At 41.3% G+C, this 17,961-nt stretch overlaps 1 protein-coding gene across 2 annotated transcripts in view; it reads right to left on the bottom strand.

Annotated features, from left to right (window-relative positions):
- Positions 1 to 17,961, bottom strand: part of TMCC3 (transmembrane and coiled-coil domain family 3) — a 91,645-nt gene that overhangs the window by 40,415 nt on the left and 33,269 nt on the right. Inside the window, exon 1 of one of the 2 annotated variants that reach the window (XM_030445115.1) lies at positions 3,530 to 3,729. The exons of the other annotated variant lie outside the window; for it this stretch is intronic. Within the exon in view, the coding sequence (XP_030300975.1) occupies positions 3,530 to 3,607 (78 nt within the window). The 5' untranslated portion in view covers positions 3,608 to 3,729. Of the gene's footprint in view, positions 1 to 3,529; positions 3,730 to 17,961 lie in introns of those variants that run through there. 2 annotated transcript variants of the gene reach the window in all.

Below are 17,961 nucleotides of genomic sequence, written 5' to 3'. Positions count from 1 at the left end.
TTGTCCTACGAGGTCATACATATACATTTCTAATAGTGCGGAGGATTGTTGTCCTGTAAGGGCTAAGAGAGAAGAGTGAAGAACAATGCCCTTAGCAGCCAGAAAAAAATTGTGTACACAAGTTTCTTAAGTCTTCATCTCAGTCAGAGATGATAGCTTTAAAAGAGCTTGAAAGGCCATCCTGAAACAATGCTCTAGAAGCAAAAGTCAACACAATGAGGCATAAGTCAACACTATGAGGCATAAGTCAACACTATGAGGCATAAGTTAGTATAGCCAAGCCAGTCTGAGCATCTGAAATGTTACTATTGCAACTACATAGATCTCTGCATGGATTTACTGCCTAAGAAGCATGGTGTAGCCAGAATCTCAGTACCTCTGATCTCCCACAGTAGTCCCTGCAAAAGCAAGTCTCTTAAGAAACACTTCAGCTTTCCTGCAAGCTGCATTCCAGCAAGAACACTACTTGGTGCATTAACAACTAAATATGCAACCCCTGCTGCCAAATCTTGTCCTATTCCATGGCTTAGGCCATGAAATCTTTCAAAAAAGATTTGCAATAGTTCTCAAAGCATTGCATGACTAGTAGTGGATAAAAAGCCCACTGAAGGTGCAGCAGATGTCATTAGCAGAGGTGAAGCACTGTGCACAGCTCGAGTGGCCACACTGATTCCACCTGTACTGCCCAAGCAAGCTGCTGTAACCCAGATTATAGGGACCAGATATTGTTGACAAGGAGAGGCAGGAAAAGTCTCCTGGAAAAGTATCTCTCTTAAAGCTCAGGACAGATGATCTACCAGAATCAAGGTAAGCACATCTATTCCCATCAAATAATACCAAAACTGTAAGGTTCTGATATTAATGCAGTAGAAGTAACAGTAGGTTTTTGCCACAAAAACTTTGTGCTGCCATGCAGAGCACAGAGAAGCTCTCTTGTGAGTTGTCCTAGGAAGAGAACAGGAATCCAGCCTCTACCTCAAAATACTTGGCTTCCTTAGGCAGCAATTAGTCCCCCCATGTTAAGAATGACTCAGCTGTTCTTCATTAAAATATTTTCTCTCTTTCAAGCACTGGAAACTGCATAAAATGTGATATATTGCTCACTCGAGACTTGTCAGCAGAGCCCAGGACACCTCACACTTCAAATTGCCTCAGAGAAGAAGGAATTGAACAGACCTGTTGCCTAACACTGGAGAAGCTTTTGAGCTGCAGCAGAAATTTTTAAATCCTTTTCCCTATTTACAAACTCAGGATGCTATATTCACAGTAAATTGTTCTAGCACTTTAGCAAATCCAATTTGACAATGCCTTGCAGCTGATATTCTGAACCTGTCTTCTTGCTTCTCTCCAGTGAAGGCTTCACTCTCTTGTAAGAAAAATCCTTAGATGGGCTTGAAAGACACAGGCAATAACCTATAGGGCTGGAGAAGCAAAACTTGCCCACCTAAAAACTGGACCAGTAGCCTCTTATACAGACTACAAGATACATCAACTACTTTGACATCTCTCTTTCTTGCCAGGCTTTATTAAATGGATCTTAAGCTACTTCCTCCACCGTTCCGATCCTGCTGACAAAATCAACTCCAAGACTTTCTTCACAGAAACAAGTCTCCTCGTTTGTTCATGTCCTCTGAGCACCCCCCTCATCACCTCTTCAGTGATGTGTTAATGCTCTTATTTTTGTCCATGGGAAAGCAGCTTAATGCAGCCTAAATTGGGAATGGCAGCTTAAATTCCAGCTGCTCTGATGCTTTTTGTTCAGTCTCTAACAGAAAAGCAACATCCTGCTCTCTTGCTTCTTTCCAACGTAATACCACCAGTTGTTGCTGCCATCCAGTGCCAATGCTGCTCTATTCCTCCCCCCCCCCCCCTTAAAGCAGTAAGAGGAATGTTGAAGTTACCCAGGAAGTTTACCCAGGAAAAATTCCTATTTGTCTGGAATAAGCACACATGGCTTAAATGCAAGTTTCTACCATCCTTTGGAACTTACAACCTACAGCTACCACCTCTAGCAAATAAATTACAAGTTCTGTGCTGACACATCTTGTAAAGCGGAAACCCTGGGGCAATGAAATTACATACAACTCTACAAACTCATTACAGAGTTATATTTCCAATTCTCATGGTCGCAGGAAGGTAAGGAGAGGCTAATCCTGACCAAAAGATACAAAAAATCAGACAGAAGTCAAATGCTTTCATAAAATTCTCTCAAGCATGTCCACACACAAGGACAATATTGCTTCTAAGGAGATTAACTAAACTATAGAGCAGAAACTTCAGATTTCATTTCTAAATTTACCAAAAATCATCCTTGAAGGTATGCAACTTTATTGCATGGCCACAGTCATATAGGCTGAACATTAATTTTCTTATAGGAAGAATTAACATAAACTAATCAATTAACTTTCAAAGAGAAAAGCAAAGAAAATACATACAATTTTAATCTGAGTTGTGACTCACATAAGCACCCATCTTAGGGTATGAAGAGCACTGTAGACTCCAGCAGTAAAGCTACAGGGTTACCTATTTTTAAAACATCTCACTCTGTAGCAGCAATTCAAAGCACTTCATCTCCTTTCCAGCACTTTTAATTAATGGGCTGGAGGGATGAAACATCACAAAGCCAAAACACAAAAAATCCAAGAACCTTCCTGCAGTGCATGGGAAGAAGGAGCTTTCACCTGTTTACGATAAGCACTTCAGTGAGAATTTTAAGTCTGTGCATTCACTAGTGAGCCAGTTGCTCTCAAAAGCAGGACACTTGCCACAAAGGCTGCTAAATATCCAAAAGGATCACAAGCACACAGCCTATACGTGTTTATCATCCATTATATGAAGAAAAAACATCAGAACAGTTAAGATAAATTTCACAGAATGCTTAGGTTGGATGAGACCTCCAAGATCATCTAGTCCAAAAGATAAACTTGCCGGTAGACTGTAAAAAAAACAATCCCATAAAGCCATATATCACGGATATGCAATATATTCTTGATTTAACCACACCACACACACAGCTACACCTTTTCTCTCCATCTCCTGCCCTACCACAGCCCTCTTTGTAAGGAAAAGAACGGGTAATCATCCTCCCCCGCTAGCCATCACCTATTCCACAGCTTATTAAACAGACTTCGAGAAACAAGACCAAAACTAAGTATTCACCAGTGTGACCAAGACCCAGAATTACTTCGTGAAATCCCCAGCGCTGCTGACTTTGGTGAGTGAGTTGTCTCTTACTCTCGTCTGCAACTAGTTTCTACTGCGGAGATTCCCTGAACATCGGTTTCTGTTATGTCAACACACAGTTTCATTTAATTTTCCTACGCCAAAGAGCATTTAGAGCAGGAATATTCAAGCAACACCGATTTAAAAAAAAAAAAAAAAAGCAAAAACCTTCTTTCTTTCGATCCACAACCGCAGACACCTCTGAGGGGAAACACTACAGAGCGGTTGCCCCTTCCCCCCCCCCGGGCAGCCCCCACCACCCTCGGCTGCCCCGACAGCCTTTTCCCTGCCCCCTCACGCGTTTTACCCGCGTCTTGCGGCGCCGGTGCCGCTCCGGGTCCGAATACGTCCTATCCACGGCTAATGCCGTGTCGCTGCCCGGCATGTTCCCCCGCTGCTACTGCTGCCGCCTCCTCCTCCTCTTTTTGATCCCCAGAGGCAAAAGCCCGCGCTCACGTCTGGGTCCCGGCAGCGGCACTGAGGGGCGAAGCCGCTGCCGCCGGGGTGCGGGAGGGCCGGGCACGCCCCTCCGGGCGTGCCCGGCCCTCCCGCACCCCGGCGGCAGCCGCTCGGATCTTCCCGAGCCGACACACCCGGGTTAACCCCTCAGCTCTCCGGCTCCCGCCGCAGAGAGGAGGGAGGAGGAAGGCGCCGACCCGCCCGTTATGGCGCCCAACGGTCGGGTGGCGAGGGGAAGGGGTCATGGCTGTGGTGTTCTCACCCCTCACCCCCCCCACAAGCACCCCCGGCTTCGAAGAAGGGAGAACGCCTGAGGGGAGAAAGGGGTGGGGGCTGGCCATAAATTGGCTTTTTTGCGGGGGTTTAATTTTGAAGGCTGGCGCTTCTGAGAGAGCTGGAGAGAACTTGGATGACCTCTTAGAGTTAGGGACAGAGAGGTGACAGGGCCATGCCTCCCGCTGATGGCCACTGGTGCGCTTCAGGATTTTGGCTAACGCGCCAGCCCTTGGAGGGGGTTATCATCGAGTGGCCATTTCCACTTCTGTTAACAGCAATCTAGACCCTGTGGCTACAGCGAAACATCACAAAATATACCGAATCCTACAAGTCCAAAAGTCCAAAGGGGAAAGAAAGGAAGAAACTGTATTAAGTATGTTGTCAGTCTGGGGCAAACTCACTTCTGAGGGTTTGACTGTGGGTAGCACAGAGCACCGTGGACACGGTTGAGTGCTGCTGCTGGAAAGCTTTTGATACCTAGAGATTTACACAACAAACATGTTACAAAAGTCCCCTCAAACCAACTGCAGTATCAAGGGCTGTGTTTTCCAAAGTGGTGAGTGGAACACGGTAAGAAATTCAGTCCCTATTGCTGCACATGACACCTACAAGGTAAGTCCTTCAGTAGCCTGGCACAGAGGAGCTTCAAACCATACTTCTGAACAATACTTCTGAAAACACACTTTCCAGGGCATGTATATGCCAGTTCCTAAGACTTAAACACAGTTCCTGATTGATTTTTGTGTTAATCTTCAGGACACCTGTGCTGAGGAATGCATTTAAATCAGTAGTACTTAATACATTTTAAACTACTGAAAAAATGCAAGGAGAATACTACTTACTCATTAAATTGCACAGGAGATGTACTTTTTTCTTTACTGGAGTAAACAGAATAGCTGAGTTGCCAATTCTGCCTTGCTAAACAAGGTAAATCTGGAGTTCCTTCAGACTGACTCCCTTGCACGACTTTACATTTTAGGTACAGTTTTTACCGAGCTCATGTGTGAGTCACTCTGCTTTTCTTCTCCAGTTGGAGACAGCAACAGTCCCAAGGCGTGTGCATATATAAACATACATAAATCAACATAGCTAACTAGCCTAGGGGGAGCATGCAGCTTTTGAAAAATATTTCCCTGCCAGTATTTACATTTTTATTGGAATCTAATGTTCCAAGATAACACTGCTATCGGAGGTTAGTTACCTGACACAAAGGCTTTTTTTTCAATTTTTTTTTCTTTTTTTTCTTTCTTTCTTTTTTTTTTTTAACCTAATGAGACCCTCAAAAATTAAAGACTTGAAATTCCAAAGTAAAAATAAACCCTAGACCTCACCTTCTTGGCAGGTGTTTCTTCTTCCACTCTAACAACAGTTTTAACAAAGTTATCCCAAATTCATAGACGAATTAGGTAGTGAGTTGGTTTACTAAGGGACAGGTGATGACTTGCCATGCTTCCTATGCTTCCTTGCTGATCAAGATAGCTGAAGTTGGAAGGCTGCTGGGAAAAAGCTTTAAAATGGGAACTGCATTTCTTCAGCTCAGACATTAAAGTTAATTCAATACTCAAAATGTGCCAAAGGGTAGGGAACTCTGGAGGTAAAGGTCAGTAAGAAATCCAATAGGCAAATATTGTGGGTTTGGAGTTTTCTCTGAAGTAATAATTGCACATTTCCAAAGGGGACTGTGCAGGTTCCAGCACACAGGATGAAACACCCTTATTTCCTCAGAAACCTTCAGGAGGTTTTTTAAGCCTTGCCAGATGTAGCTGATCAAAGCATAGAGAGGTTAAGCAGCTGGAAATGGGACACATTAAAGGCTTGAACTGTTGGTTCTTTAGTAATATAAGGCTTACTCTAAATCATTCTTTATTCAAAAGTTTTAGAGTTTTATTTAAATAATACGAGCATGCTAGCCAAAAAATAATGAAATTTGCCTTCAAGATGCAAAGAGGCAGGGATGTTCAACATGTATTTAGAGGTATATCATATGTGGTTGGACTCAGTAGTGTTAACATACATACTAATATACTTATGAAGAAAGCACTCTCCTCCTGTGAAAGAGAGGATAACGTGGTTTGTCTCTCATAAGACTTGTGGTGGTGCTGCATTAGTCACACCTTCCAATCAAGCCTGTGGATCCTCTTGCTTGGGCACTGCCCTCAGTGGTGGCTGTTCATGCCACAGGCATCAGCAACAACAGGTCCCATGCACTGCACCAGCAAGTAAATGCCCTGGTAGTGGGCAGTTCCTTGAGGAGCTGTGACCATGGAGCAGCAAGCTGGGCAACCAGCAGCAACTGCTGCACACAGCAGCAAGCTACAGTGGAGCAGAAAGAGCTGCCTGGGTAGAGGCACCTGTCCCACAGGTCAGGAGAGCCCTTTCACACAACCTGAATTAGGAGCTGTTACCATCTTGGCAGTCTCTGCGGGTGCTGTACTTGGAGAAGTAAATGGTCCTTTTCATAAGCTGGAGTCAGATCACCATCTTCAGCATGTAAGGTCAGTGTATATCAAGCTGTGGTGCCATGCAACTCTTTGGCCAGCCAAAGACTGCTTTTTTTCCCTGTTATCTTTTCCCCTCACATTTGTGCTGCTAGGTAGTCCCTGGCCTGTAGCAGGAGCAAAAAAACTACAATCCTGTGGCATGTTTGCAGAATGCATTCAATTTTGCTTGTCTCAGCAAAGACAACTCCCTTTTCTCTCACACACACAGCTGGTTTGTACAGCTCTCCTTCCTCACTCCAAAACAGAGGCATGACTCCCTGAACGCAGCAGAACACTGCACAGCACAGTACATCTGACAGGCTCACCAAGTACTTTTCTCACTGTTATTTTCAAAAGCCCACAGAGTTTGCATAAATGCTCTTCCCACACACTGCACCTCCTCCTAACTGAACTTTTAACACTCTAAAGCAAATCCTTCCAGACACTGGTGGGAGCATGAGGCTGCTGGACTCATAGTGACATAGATAGAAGTGGTAGCCCATAGATGAATTATCTCACCATTTGTTCTTCTTGTGAAGCATTTTTAAAACTAATTTCTACGGTTTGAATTAATGATAAAAGCCTTAATTCATCCCAGCAGTCCATTCTGTCAATTTTTAAGTTCAAAAACCTCAAAATACCTCACTGACTGCCCTGCTGTCCTTAGACACAAAGAGTAAATTTATCTTTTTCCAGTGTTTTCCCTCAGCTTAGCATGCTGGCATGACAGACAATGTTAAACTCTTGATATTTACATTATTTTGCCTACCCTTTTAAAGTAACCTTTTAAAAAATAATGCTAATTATGAATGGAAAGTCTGGTGAGACTTAAATGTTCACACAAGGGTGAACACACCGCTATTATTTGGCATGCAAAGGGATAGACATCAATCATGGGTCTGCCTATATTGCCCCATTTTAGGAAAATCAAATTTCTTGGAGGTCAGACAGGGCACTGCCCAAAGAAGGCCTCTCAGGTGGAGACTGAGCTTCCTACCCATGACTCCTGTCTCATTCATCCCTGTGAAAGCTGCACCTTTGCCATCCATTTCCTGCACAGCAGACACAGCAGTCCCGCCTGTGAGCCAGGAATTATTGATGTCATGGAGGGAGAAGGAGTGGCATTACTTTGCAAAACCCAACTCCCACACCATGTAATCCCATAGATGGGGTCATAAATACACAACGGGAAGTATCACAAGAAAGAAAACCTTTAGGGAGATGGAAGGCATGGAAATCCTGTCACTGGGAGGCTGGCTAGAGGTCTGCCCCCTTTCCAGTTTTATTGTAAGTCTGGACCTTGGAAATTTACTTTACTTCTTTCAACTTCCACTACCACATTTGTAAAAGCACCAGCACAGGACATCTTTCTTCTGTGGGGAACCTTGATCCCTCTGGAATTAAAAATATTGTTACTAAGAATTGTGTTCTGATGTTTGTTCGGAGAAATTAAACACGTTGTCAAGAGTATACTGGCAAACGTACAATCAGGAAAAAGGTGACGGTCCTTTTTTTTCCACACTGGTAACATCTGTACTCTAAACAGGATGCTGAGGATTCTTACGGGAGACTTTTTAACATGCCTTCCAAATCTTTTCTGATTTACAAGCTTTTTTTTCTGAAAGCTTGTAGCGACCATCCTCAGGGGAAATGCTCTGCCTGATGACAGAGCACCAGTGCCACTTCTGACGACAAATGGGGCAGCGCTGAGTGACGTTGGTCTTGCAGTTACCCGTGAGCACTCTGTCACAGCTCTCAATTTATCTACCAAAGCATGAACCTTTCACACCCACAGGAAAGGAGATACTCGGCTTGTCTGTTCCCAGCACTAACTACCAAGGGATCACACTGAGACTTACAGACTGCATTGTCAAGCTCTGACGTTCATTCAGAAGATGTTGATAAATATTCAGATGTCAAACTAACAGTTTAAATTGACTCCTTCTCTCCTCCCCTGTTCTCTCCCCATTAGGAAGTATTTTATGTGCATACAGGATGTAACAGCCATGGACACACTGTGAGTACCCATTTTCTGCACAGGAAAAAACTTAAGAACTAGGACGGTCATTGCATATTAGTGAGATGCACTGATAGGGGGTGAAGTATAGAGAAGCAAGTGAAAAATTCCAGGTGAGGGTAGTAGATCTCCCTCTTCTTTCTCTCCACTGCCTACTATCATGTGTCTGATAGTTGTTTGATAAGAAGCAATTTCAAGCCCTTTTCTTGTTCCTGTACTGCCTAGGAAATTTCTGCTAAGTAATTCCTCATTGCTGCTACCAAGTGACAGCAGAAGTGCAAAGAGTACCTACAAGATGGTGGCAGTGTTTTGAATTTCAAATGCTGTGAATAAGAGTCATCTTTTTAGCAGACTTCAATAATAGCTACTCTGTAATACCCAAGAACCAGCCTGTAGCCCAGCTATTTACATTAGAGATGACCCATGTGGCAGAAGCAAGTACAAAATTCTCTCTCGGGCAATGTGAATGGGTTTTGCTCATCAGTTAGCAAATTTTCTTGTGCCTTACAGGATGTAATTTGGGGCCCTTCTGGGAATAAGTGTATCCAGCCTGCCTGTCCCAAATCAGCTACTTTGATATCACCATGAGGTATGCAGGACCAACAGCTGCAGCCTGTTGGCACACAAAGGTGTACCTCATTCCAAAACACAAACATGAACTTGCAGCCAAACTGTTCAGATTGCAGCCCCAGAAGATAGCCTGAATCTCCTATTACTGCATATCCCACTGGTTACATCAGTGAGATCTTCTATCCCAAATTAAACCAAATAAGCCAAACCTCAAACTAGACATAGCCCACAAGCATAAGAATTACTCTTGGCATCTGCTGCCTCTACCCACTGCTCAGAGAAGCCCACACAGCCCCCATGAAGTGGCACGTAGCTGACATCTGAGCTCCTAAACACTCTGTAAGTGAATAGACCACAGCTTTCACCCTACTGCTTTATGTCTGTAGCTTCACAGACATCCCAGCTCAGCTTGTGGCTGATGGCTGCACACAGAGATTGTGGATTGTGCTGGATAGGAACCTGTTGATTTTATTTGTCTATGAAGAGCATCGCATGGCTGTGGGTCTGCATAAATTATGTCATGCTAAATGTGTGACATCAATTATTTCCATATCAAGAGACAATGTCAAATGCAGGATTAGGTCTGTCAATCAGAAAACACAGATGGGTTATGAGAGGACAGAAAAATTAATGATTATGCAAAAGTAAGCCTACACCTCTTCCTGGTGAGCACTGTTCACAGCTCAGCCCTTTGGGTTTCACTACACTGATGGTCTACAGAGATGCAAGTTACACCTACAACTCATCTAACTGTAGATCTGCTAAACCTAATTCAATGCAGTATGAGAAATCTCCTTTAAACCACAATCTCCTAAAACCACAAGAACAGGGAAGAGTGTTAAGCTGGTTATCTGTTTAGTTAACTGGGTATTCATAAAAGCCATTAGATAAATACAGTTAAGAGGCCATTTAAGACAAAGGCAATAAAGCCAGAAAGCTCCTTCCAGTTTACCTCTCAATCTGCCAGATCTAAATATATGACATTCAGCTCAGATTTGAGTGACCGGGACCTGAAAGATAAACATCAACTAAGCAGAAAAGACTAATGTCACTATGTTTAATTGCCATAATTTTTCCAAGTGCCTGATTTTTCTCAACAAATATTTTAAAGGCGGCAAATTACAAACAAAAAATCCAGCATAGCAGAGATATTTGCGTTAGGCTAAGTAAATCTGTACCACCATCATTTGTAAGTATCAAGTAACACATTCCCTTTACTCACTTAAATATAGTCATTTATCAAGGAGCGGGTTCTGGGGTTATTACTGTGTATTACTATATAGTTCTACAGCATAGTTTTCACAGAATAAAGTATTTGTTACTTGGTTGCATTGATAACAGGTGTTAAGTTCATTTTACTTTCATTTAATAATTCTTTTATGGATAAAATCCAGGTTCACTGATTAAAGTTTGGCCAACTGCTTCAATATGCAAGGCCTTTATCACATATTTCTGCATATTCCACAGCAAACTCACTCACTACTGATGTCTCAAAGATAGGTGCAGAGCTTCATAATTTCCTGTATGTAAGTGAGCATTTCTAACAATGGCAAACTGCAGCATTTGTATGCATATGTTCCTGGACCAGAACTATACAATTATTACTATTTGAATAATGATTTAGATTGGAATTTAGATTTAGTGAGTTTAGACATGTGACTAGTTGACCATGGAAGCAAGGTATAAGATGTAGCATGATTTCATCCTTTGGGGCCTTTTAAAATCATAAATTCATTCACTATTATTCATTAAGAAATTCTGAGGGCAATTCTGGAAAGATTGACATCTTCTGCTTTTTCTTATACAACCAGTGAAATGTATGAGATATAGATTGTAATTTTCTTATTCTGGGGACCTGAGTTTCATTAGGAATCTATAAAAAGCAGCTTATTTAACAATGTTTTTGGAAACTGTAGCAACACAATTTAAGAGTCCTAGCATTTGAGGGGTGTTTCCCCCTGAAATTCCATTAATGAAAAATGTTACAGCATGAGATCACTGGCACATGGAACAGTAGAGATACAACATTTGGCAATAAAAATTCCTATTCTGCCAGACAGGACTATAATTTTCTGGAACAAAATTAATAAGTTGCTGTCCCATTATAACTGTAACCGAGCTTTTCCTATTAAAGTTGTATCCATGAAGGGTGGGCTTCCTTTTTCTTTACTGTCTTTAAAGATACAGCTATGCTGAAAAAAGCATTTATATGTAAGGCAATCCTAAGGCAACTGAGACACAGAAAACCTCAGTCATCCACTGAGATGCCTGATGGCACACACAGAAGACACCCTGCAGCAGCCAGACAGCTCTGTAAGTGGAAGAAACCACAAGCCCTCTGCCCTACCAGCACCCACTGTGTACACAGCTTCAGCCCTACCCATCACCAGCAAGCCTCAAGTGTCACAGGAAGATGAAGCTGTCCTTCTTCTTGCCTATAAACCCCAATTTTGGTAGCAAGGTTTGGGTTGGTTTGATCTGGTCTCTGCTTGAGCTCCCCACTTACTTTGTAGGAACCTCAGGCCAACAGGTTTACAGATGTCAGATTATTCAAGCCCAGTAAAAAGGCACGACATTATCAGTAAGAATTTCACAGGCACACACTTACAAATCAAAACAAAAGAAAAAAAGTAATAATTATAGGCTTACTAGTGAAACTCCTCTGTCACAATGTTCTTACATTTCTTTGTGTTGATGTGTGTCTCACACACACACAGCCCTATGGACAAATTTATTTAAAGTATTACAAAGGGAGAAACTGAATGTTTCAGCTTTCCTGTTCTTCCAATAATGATTAATTATTACATGTAGGTTTCGAAACACTTGTGAGTGTAGGCATTGGAGCAATATATAAATTCTAATAGCATCAGAAAAACTCTAATAGCAACATTATCATAAGTTACTAAAGTTCCAATGACCAGCCATGTAAAATTTACAACAAAGTAACAAAGCTGGGGAGTGTATTACACAAATCAAGACAAACCCTTCAGAAACAAGTAGTATCAGAAAGACACAGGAGGTGAAAGAAAAATGCCTATCTTGTAATTCACTCTGCTGCTCACTAATTCCATTTTCTCCATCATGAACACACACAGGTCTGATAAATTATGAAACATCAGAGCACATTCTTCACTAACACTCACCAAACCACTGCATTTCTTTCAATTAAAGGTTGTCTTTTTTTCTAAATGATCCTTTTTCTCATGTTTTCTATCTCTTAAAACTACATACCACAAACCCATCACTGCTTGAAAACTTAACAGGAAAAAACCTCTTAAGAGAGTTTTTGTTTCATTTTCATTTCTGCCACAAGTTTTCAGGAAAATCACAATATAGAACTTACCATTTTCAAGAAGTTCTGGTTTGTGCCGTTGGCACTAGGCATGGTTTGAGGATCTGCTTAAAGCTGAAAGGCAGAGCCCTCCTTGGCTGGTCAGCATGGCAGCACCGGGCACACACCTGGAGCTCTGCTGTCACTGCACAGGCAAGAACAGCCCAACGAGCACTCCCTATTTATGTCCCTGGGGTGTAGATAAGGAATGATCCCAGATACAGGTGGGGCTTCCTGATAGCACTGTCACCGGCTGACATCAGCCACTTTAAGGGCCATAAAGAGAAATGGTCTCCTGATACCAGCCTGGTGGAAGCAATTTGTGTGAGCTGCCCACAGGCAGTAAAGCAGGCAGAGGATTATTTATGCTACAGACTTAAAATGCAAGAAGTGACTGCTTGGATGCCATTGCTTCAGAGTTATATGAAGAATTATTGCCTGCAATGCAACACATGATGATGCCACCATCAAGGCAGAGAGGTCTACCTTTAAAGTCAGTGTTTGTTTTAGTATCCTACCCTGGAGGCTGGATTTTAATTCATATGCAACAGTGGTGAGATGGCCAAAGAGCTGATCCAGGTCAAAACTATCTTCATCAAAACAGATTATTAGATTGCAAAAGTACAGAGGTATTATACCTGTAAGGTCCCTCATGTGACTGGCTGCACAGCTCCTCCCGACATGGTGTTGCCTCAGGAAAGTGGGCAGAGAATCATGTCTCAGGGCAGAAGTACAACTTAAGTCAGAAGTAAGAACTAAACTTGATCATGCAATCATGCTCTTAGTTGTCATGGGCTTGTGTCATAACATGTTTGGTACATTTTTATCCAAAGACTCTTAAAATCAATATGCTATGGACCTTTATAAAGGTTAAATATCCTTGTAAAGACATGGACTGAGGATACATCAAATGTTAATCTATCTAACATATATGGAAATCTGTAAAAGCATGGGCACACCAAAATGAGCTATTAAACCTTTAAAATTAACCATTTTCTCATTCTCTAACAGAATTTCAATAATAGTATGAATCACTTTGGCCTTGGAAAAATAATAAACAGCTTCATCCAAGCAAAAACCTAGTGGGAAGCTTAAAAGTGTTCTGGTGAAACTGAGATCAGCAATTACATGAGTATCATAATACCAGCTGCTGAAATTATGATGAGGGAAAGCTGAAAACTATCAGGACTGCCTAAAGGACCAAGAATAATGCAAATGTGGCATTAGAACATCTGTGGAGATAAAGCATCTGGGGTATCTAAACTATCATCTGGCTTGATTGAAAAGGGAAAAAAAATATCTCTATATAAATAAAATAAGTGACCCAGCAGAAATGCTATGCTCTTGTCTTCTCTAAGAATGTGTTATCTTCCAGGGGATGCCTGATTAAATCTGTACTGCTACTGATAATGAAATATATTCCTTGCTATTAATAATGAAATTTCCTTTAGCTTTCTAGACTTTGGTCATTCCCCAAAACTATAATACATTTCTTCTTTGAAGGCATCCAATAGTAAGAAATAAGGATGCATATGTAGACAACTCAGCTTCATTGATTCAGAAAAAAACCAAATAAGCTCAACTAAATCAGCATGAAATTCTTGCATTCCTCTGTAGTGAATGGAGACAGGTAGCAGAGCAGACATTTAAGTTAATCAGTGTCCCTAAGCATTTATATAGCTTCAAGTGAATCACCTTCTTAAGAAGAAAAACAAATGTTTAGTAACCATTGTCAACAAGACAATTTCAACCCACCTATCCAAATCATATAGTGATTTGAAAGCAGACAACAGAATTGATTTTAAAACATTAACAGACACCAAATCAGGTTTTCCTCTTACAAGATGTGGGGTTTTTTTTAATTTACAGATACCTTTTTCTTTCCTCTTTGCATGCCCAGAGATGAACTCCCTACAACTTGTTTGCACTGCAGACCTCTTTTTGACTTCATTCCCCTCAACTTCTTCACACAGCTTTCCTGTTTCCTTTTGTAACTTTCAGATGTACACAAATACCAATGTGCACTGGTAAACAAATGGTACCTGAGCTTTTCCCCTTCCCTACTTTTCCAGTATTCCTCAGTAGCTGTGAATGAAATTTACAGCAAACAAGTCCTTACTGTGTTCAATGTCTTTACACTGTCCTGTAACCTCAGAAGTAAGAAAAAGACAAAAGCCTGGCCAGAAATCTTGAAGGTTAAAATACATTGCCCATGCAATCTTCTCTTTGTTCATCGAGCATGCTACAGACATGTATATGTATAAAAACATGTCATTAATTTATGCCTCCCCAGTGCTTACAGCATTTTATAGCCAGAGTGAAGAGTTTCCATGTGACACTGCCTGGTGTGTAGGGGGAACACCCACACTTCCTCAGACTTCTTTCTGCCAAAAAAGTGTGAGCAGTTAACAACTGGACATTGGGTTGGATGGAGAATAAATAATAAAATAGGGTAGTGGGAAGAAAGTTAACGGGGGTGGTTAGTTTGTTTTCTGAGAAGGGATGGACCAGTCTTGAAGAGAGCATTTTTGTCCCAAGAGGAAAAGCAGTAAGTGGACCTGTTTACATGTTATGGGTTGACTGGAAAGGTTGCTTAGCTGTTTTGTTAGTATTAAACTATCCCAACAGGCTTTTAAAATGTCCTTAATTGGGACAATCCTTTTAACTTCTATAAGCATTACCAATTTTAAACAGTTAAGGACCCTCCCATATCTTTTCTGTTATTGCCAGTGGGTTTTAGTTCTATAAATTTGTGGCCAGCCATTAAAGCACGGGGAAAAAAAAATGAGTCCTGTAATTGGAGCAAGTTCTTCTCATGTTCTGTAGAGCCATTCATATTGGATGCAGCATCAGTGTCTGTATTTAGTACAGTCCTGCTGGAGGTGTGCAATGAAATCTTGCTTTCAGCCAGTAATAAATCTGAAATTCTGTGGCACTTGGATACCTTTGAATGATGGACATAGAGCCCTTACTCACACTTGTCTGTGTCTAGCTATTATTTATATACATAGATATGTACATTTATACATAGCTATATAAAGAATATGCAATAGCATCATTTCCTGAATTATAAGTATGAGAAGATGGATGAGGAGAAAAGGAGACTGAGGGGTGACCTCATCAATGTTTTCAAATATGTAAGGGGTGAGTGTCAGGGAGATGGAGTTAGGCTTTTCTCAGTGGTGACCAGTGATAGGACAAGGGGTAATGGATGTAAATTGGAGCATAGGAGGTTCAAGTTGAATATCTGGAAAAATTTTTTTACTGTAAGGGTGACAGAGCCCTGGAACAGGCTGCCCAGGGGGGTCGTGGAGTCTCCTTCACTGGAGACATTCAAAACCCGCCTGGACACGTTCCTATGCGAAGTGCTCTAGGTGGCCCTGCTCTGGCAGGGGGGGTTGGACTAGATGATCTTTCGAGGTCCCTTCCAACCCCAAGGAAGAAAGAAAGAAAGAAAGGATGAAAAGTTGCAACTTTAATACCAAGGAGATATAGTGTTTTCATATTAACAGGTTGGCTATGAGCTAGCAGAAGCACTTCTACTAGGAAAGTGTCTCAGGAAGAGGGAAGAAATGTGTAATTTGTTCTAGGTGGCTTTTCCTAATTTCATTTACTAGGATTTAATTGAATGAGCGCTTGTTCTCCAAAAGAAATTTCTATCTCTAGGTTTCTTCACATATGTTACCTCTTTGATCTGATCAGCATACAGTACCACTGCTTAGCCATATGGAGATTCCTACATGAGACATCACAGTTCAGTTAGACCTTGATAGACCCTGTAGGTGAGATGCCTGCTGCAATGGATCCTCAGGACTAGTTCTTTGTATTTTGAATTTCACATGAATTTTGCAAAGACACTGACGTATTGCAAGTATTTTGAAGAATAGACTGACCGTGTTGGGATTGTGTGGTACCTGAGACAGAACATGGAAAGTATTTTTCAGATTTTAAAAATGTGTACATACAAATTATTGACCTAATCTATGGCCAATGGCTCTTCTGTAAGGTTATTTCAAAGGCACATTGGTATTTGGAGTGATTTATCCATCACTCAGGGCTATAGTATGTACATCATTTATTAAAACTTAACTGTGCCTGGATAATCTATTTGGTCTTTTACATTCATTTTTCATCTTTCTTTCCTTTAAAGAGATCTGGAGAGTATCAAGGTGAGGTGCTAACAAAGTAACAGAAAAAAACCCTAGAGTTAACTTTCAGATATGGCCACAGCTAATGCCACTAACTGGGGAGTTTGAAAATTGTCCCACTACAACCTTTTATCATTATTCAATCTTGATCTTTCCACATTCTGTGATTTTGTGGCTTCCTTGAAAGACTTCACACATACAGGTATTTTTCAACTATTAACCTGAAGGTTCTTTATATAAATACAATATATATATATACGCACACAGATGATACATGTGTGTGCATATATTGTGTATAGAAGTTGTGGTCTAATGTAACACAAATATATTTAAGTGATACTATTAAAGAAATCAGAGATGACACTGGTCCAACAATAGAATCTCTTGAGCTCTCCCCATGTTGGGCTCCGTATTACCATCAAGGGTATCATTGTGTGTTTTTACACTGTTGGCACAGGATGAATTTCACCTCTCAGTTTCTAATCAATCTCATCTCTGTCATCCTCTTCAAAAAATGGAAGAGTAGATGGATGAATTAGATGATTTTGGAATAAATCATAAGGAAGATAGATGTTAACTGGGCCTCTTCAACCTCAGCTGTGTACCGATGGAAATTCTTGTCAGCACAGATGGTTTGTTTTGACTGCACTATGTCATTTAAATGTTATAATAACCGAAATTGGGTTATTTTGTGGCAGCAGCCAGTTTCCAAGGGAAGTTAAAAGCATGTGGGCACTGAGAAAGTTATAATTGATAGTAAGCACAGCGACAAAACTCAGTAATCCACTGTGTAGGTGATACTATAAGACACGTGACAGCTTGCCTTAAACAATTCATTGCATCTGTTGGCAAGCTAAAATCCAGCAGTACCATGGCTTAAATTTGCCCTGAAGTGAAAGAATTCAATATAAAAAAAATCTCCTTACATGTATCAACATTTAGCTTTAAATGCATATTGATAACTGGAAGCCTAACAAAATAAATTCAGTGTGCAGCACACAAGCTTTAGCTGCAGCTCCAGCAAAAAGAATGTTTTCTTGTCTCAGACAGAGGACAGCAAGCACTTTCTTTCAGTCCAACATTGCTTCATTTCCCATGGAGTTACACATCTGATCCTTCCTCTACCAACAGCAGAGGAGGGGGGGTGCAAATGTCACCTACTGCTGTGCAGGTCCATGTCCTGCTCCATTCACTGCTGGAGTGGGCTGGAAACTCTGCAGAGGGATATTGTTGCATCTGTTGACATGATATGATAAATTCTTAAGCTGTTTTTTTCTGTTGAAATCTGCCTGTAACCTTATTTGTTAATGTCAGTTACCCTGGATAAACGCTCAGCAAGTAATGATTTGCACTGATTCACCCGGGGAGAAAAAAATGTTGACAGTCAGAGGCTCCATCTTGCTGTTGCTGTATTTTTCAAATATTTTCAGATATTACTCTGGTTGCACAGGACTCCGG

The sequence above is a fragment of the Calypte anna genome, chromosome 1 (genome assembly GCF_003957555.1).
Source record: "Calypte anna isolate BGI_N300 chromosome 1, bCalAnn1_v1.p, whole genome shotgun sequence".
NCBI classification, from domain to species: domain Eukaryota; kingdom Metazoa; phylum Chordata; class Aves; order Apodiformes; family Trochilidae; genus Calypte; species Calypte anna.
This window is presented reverse-complemented; position numbering and strand designations above follow the sequence as displayed.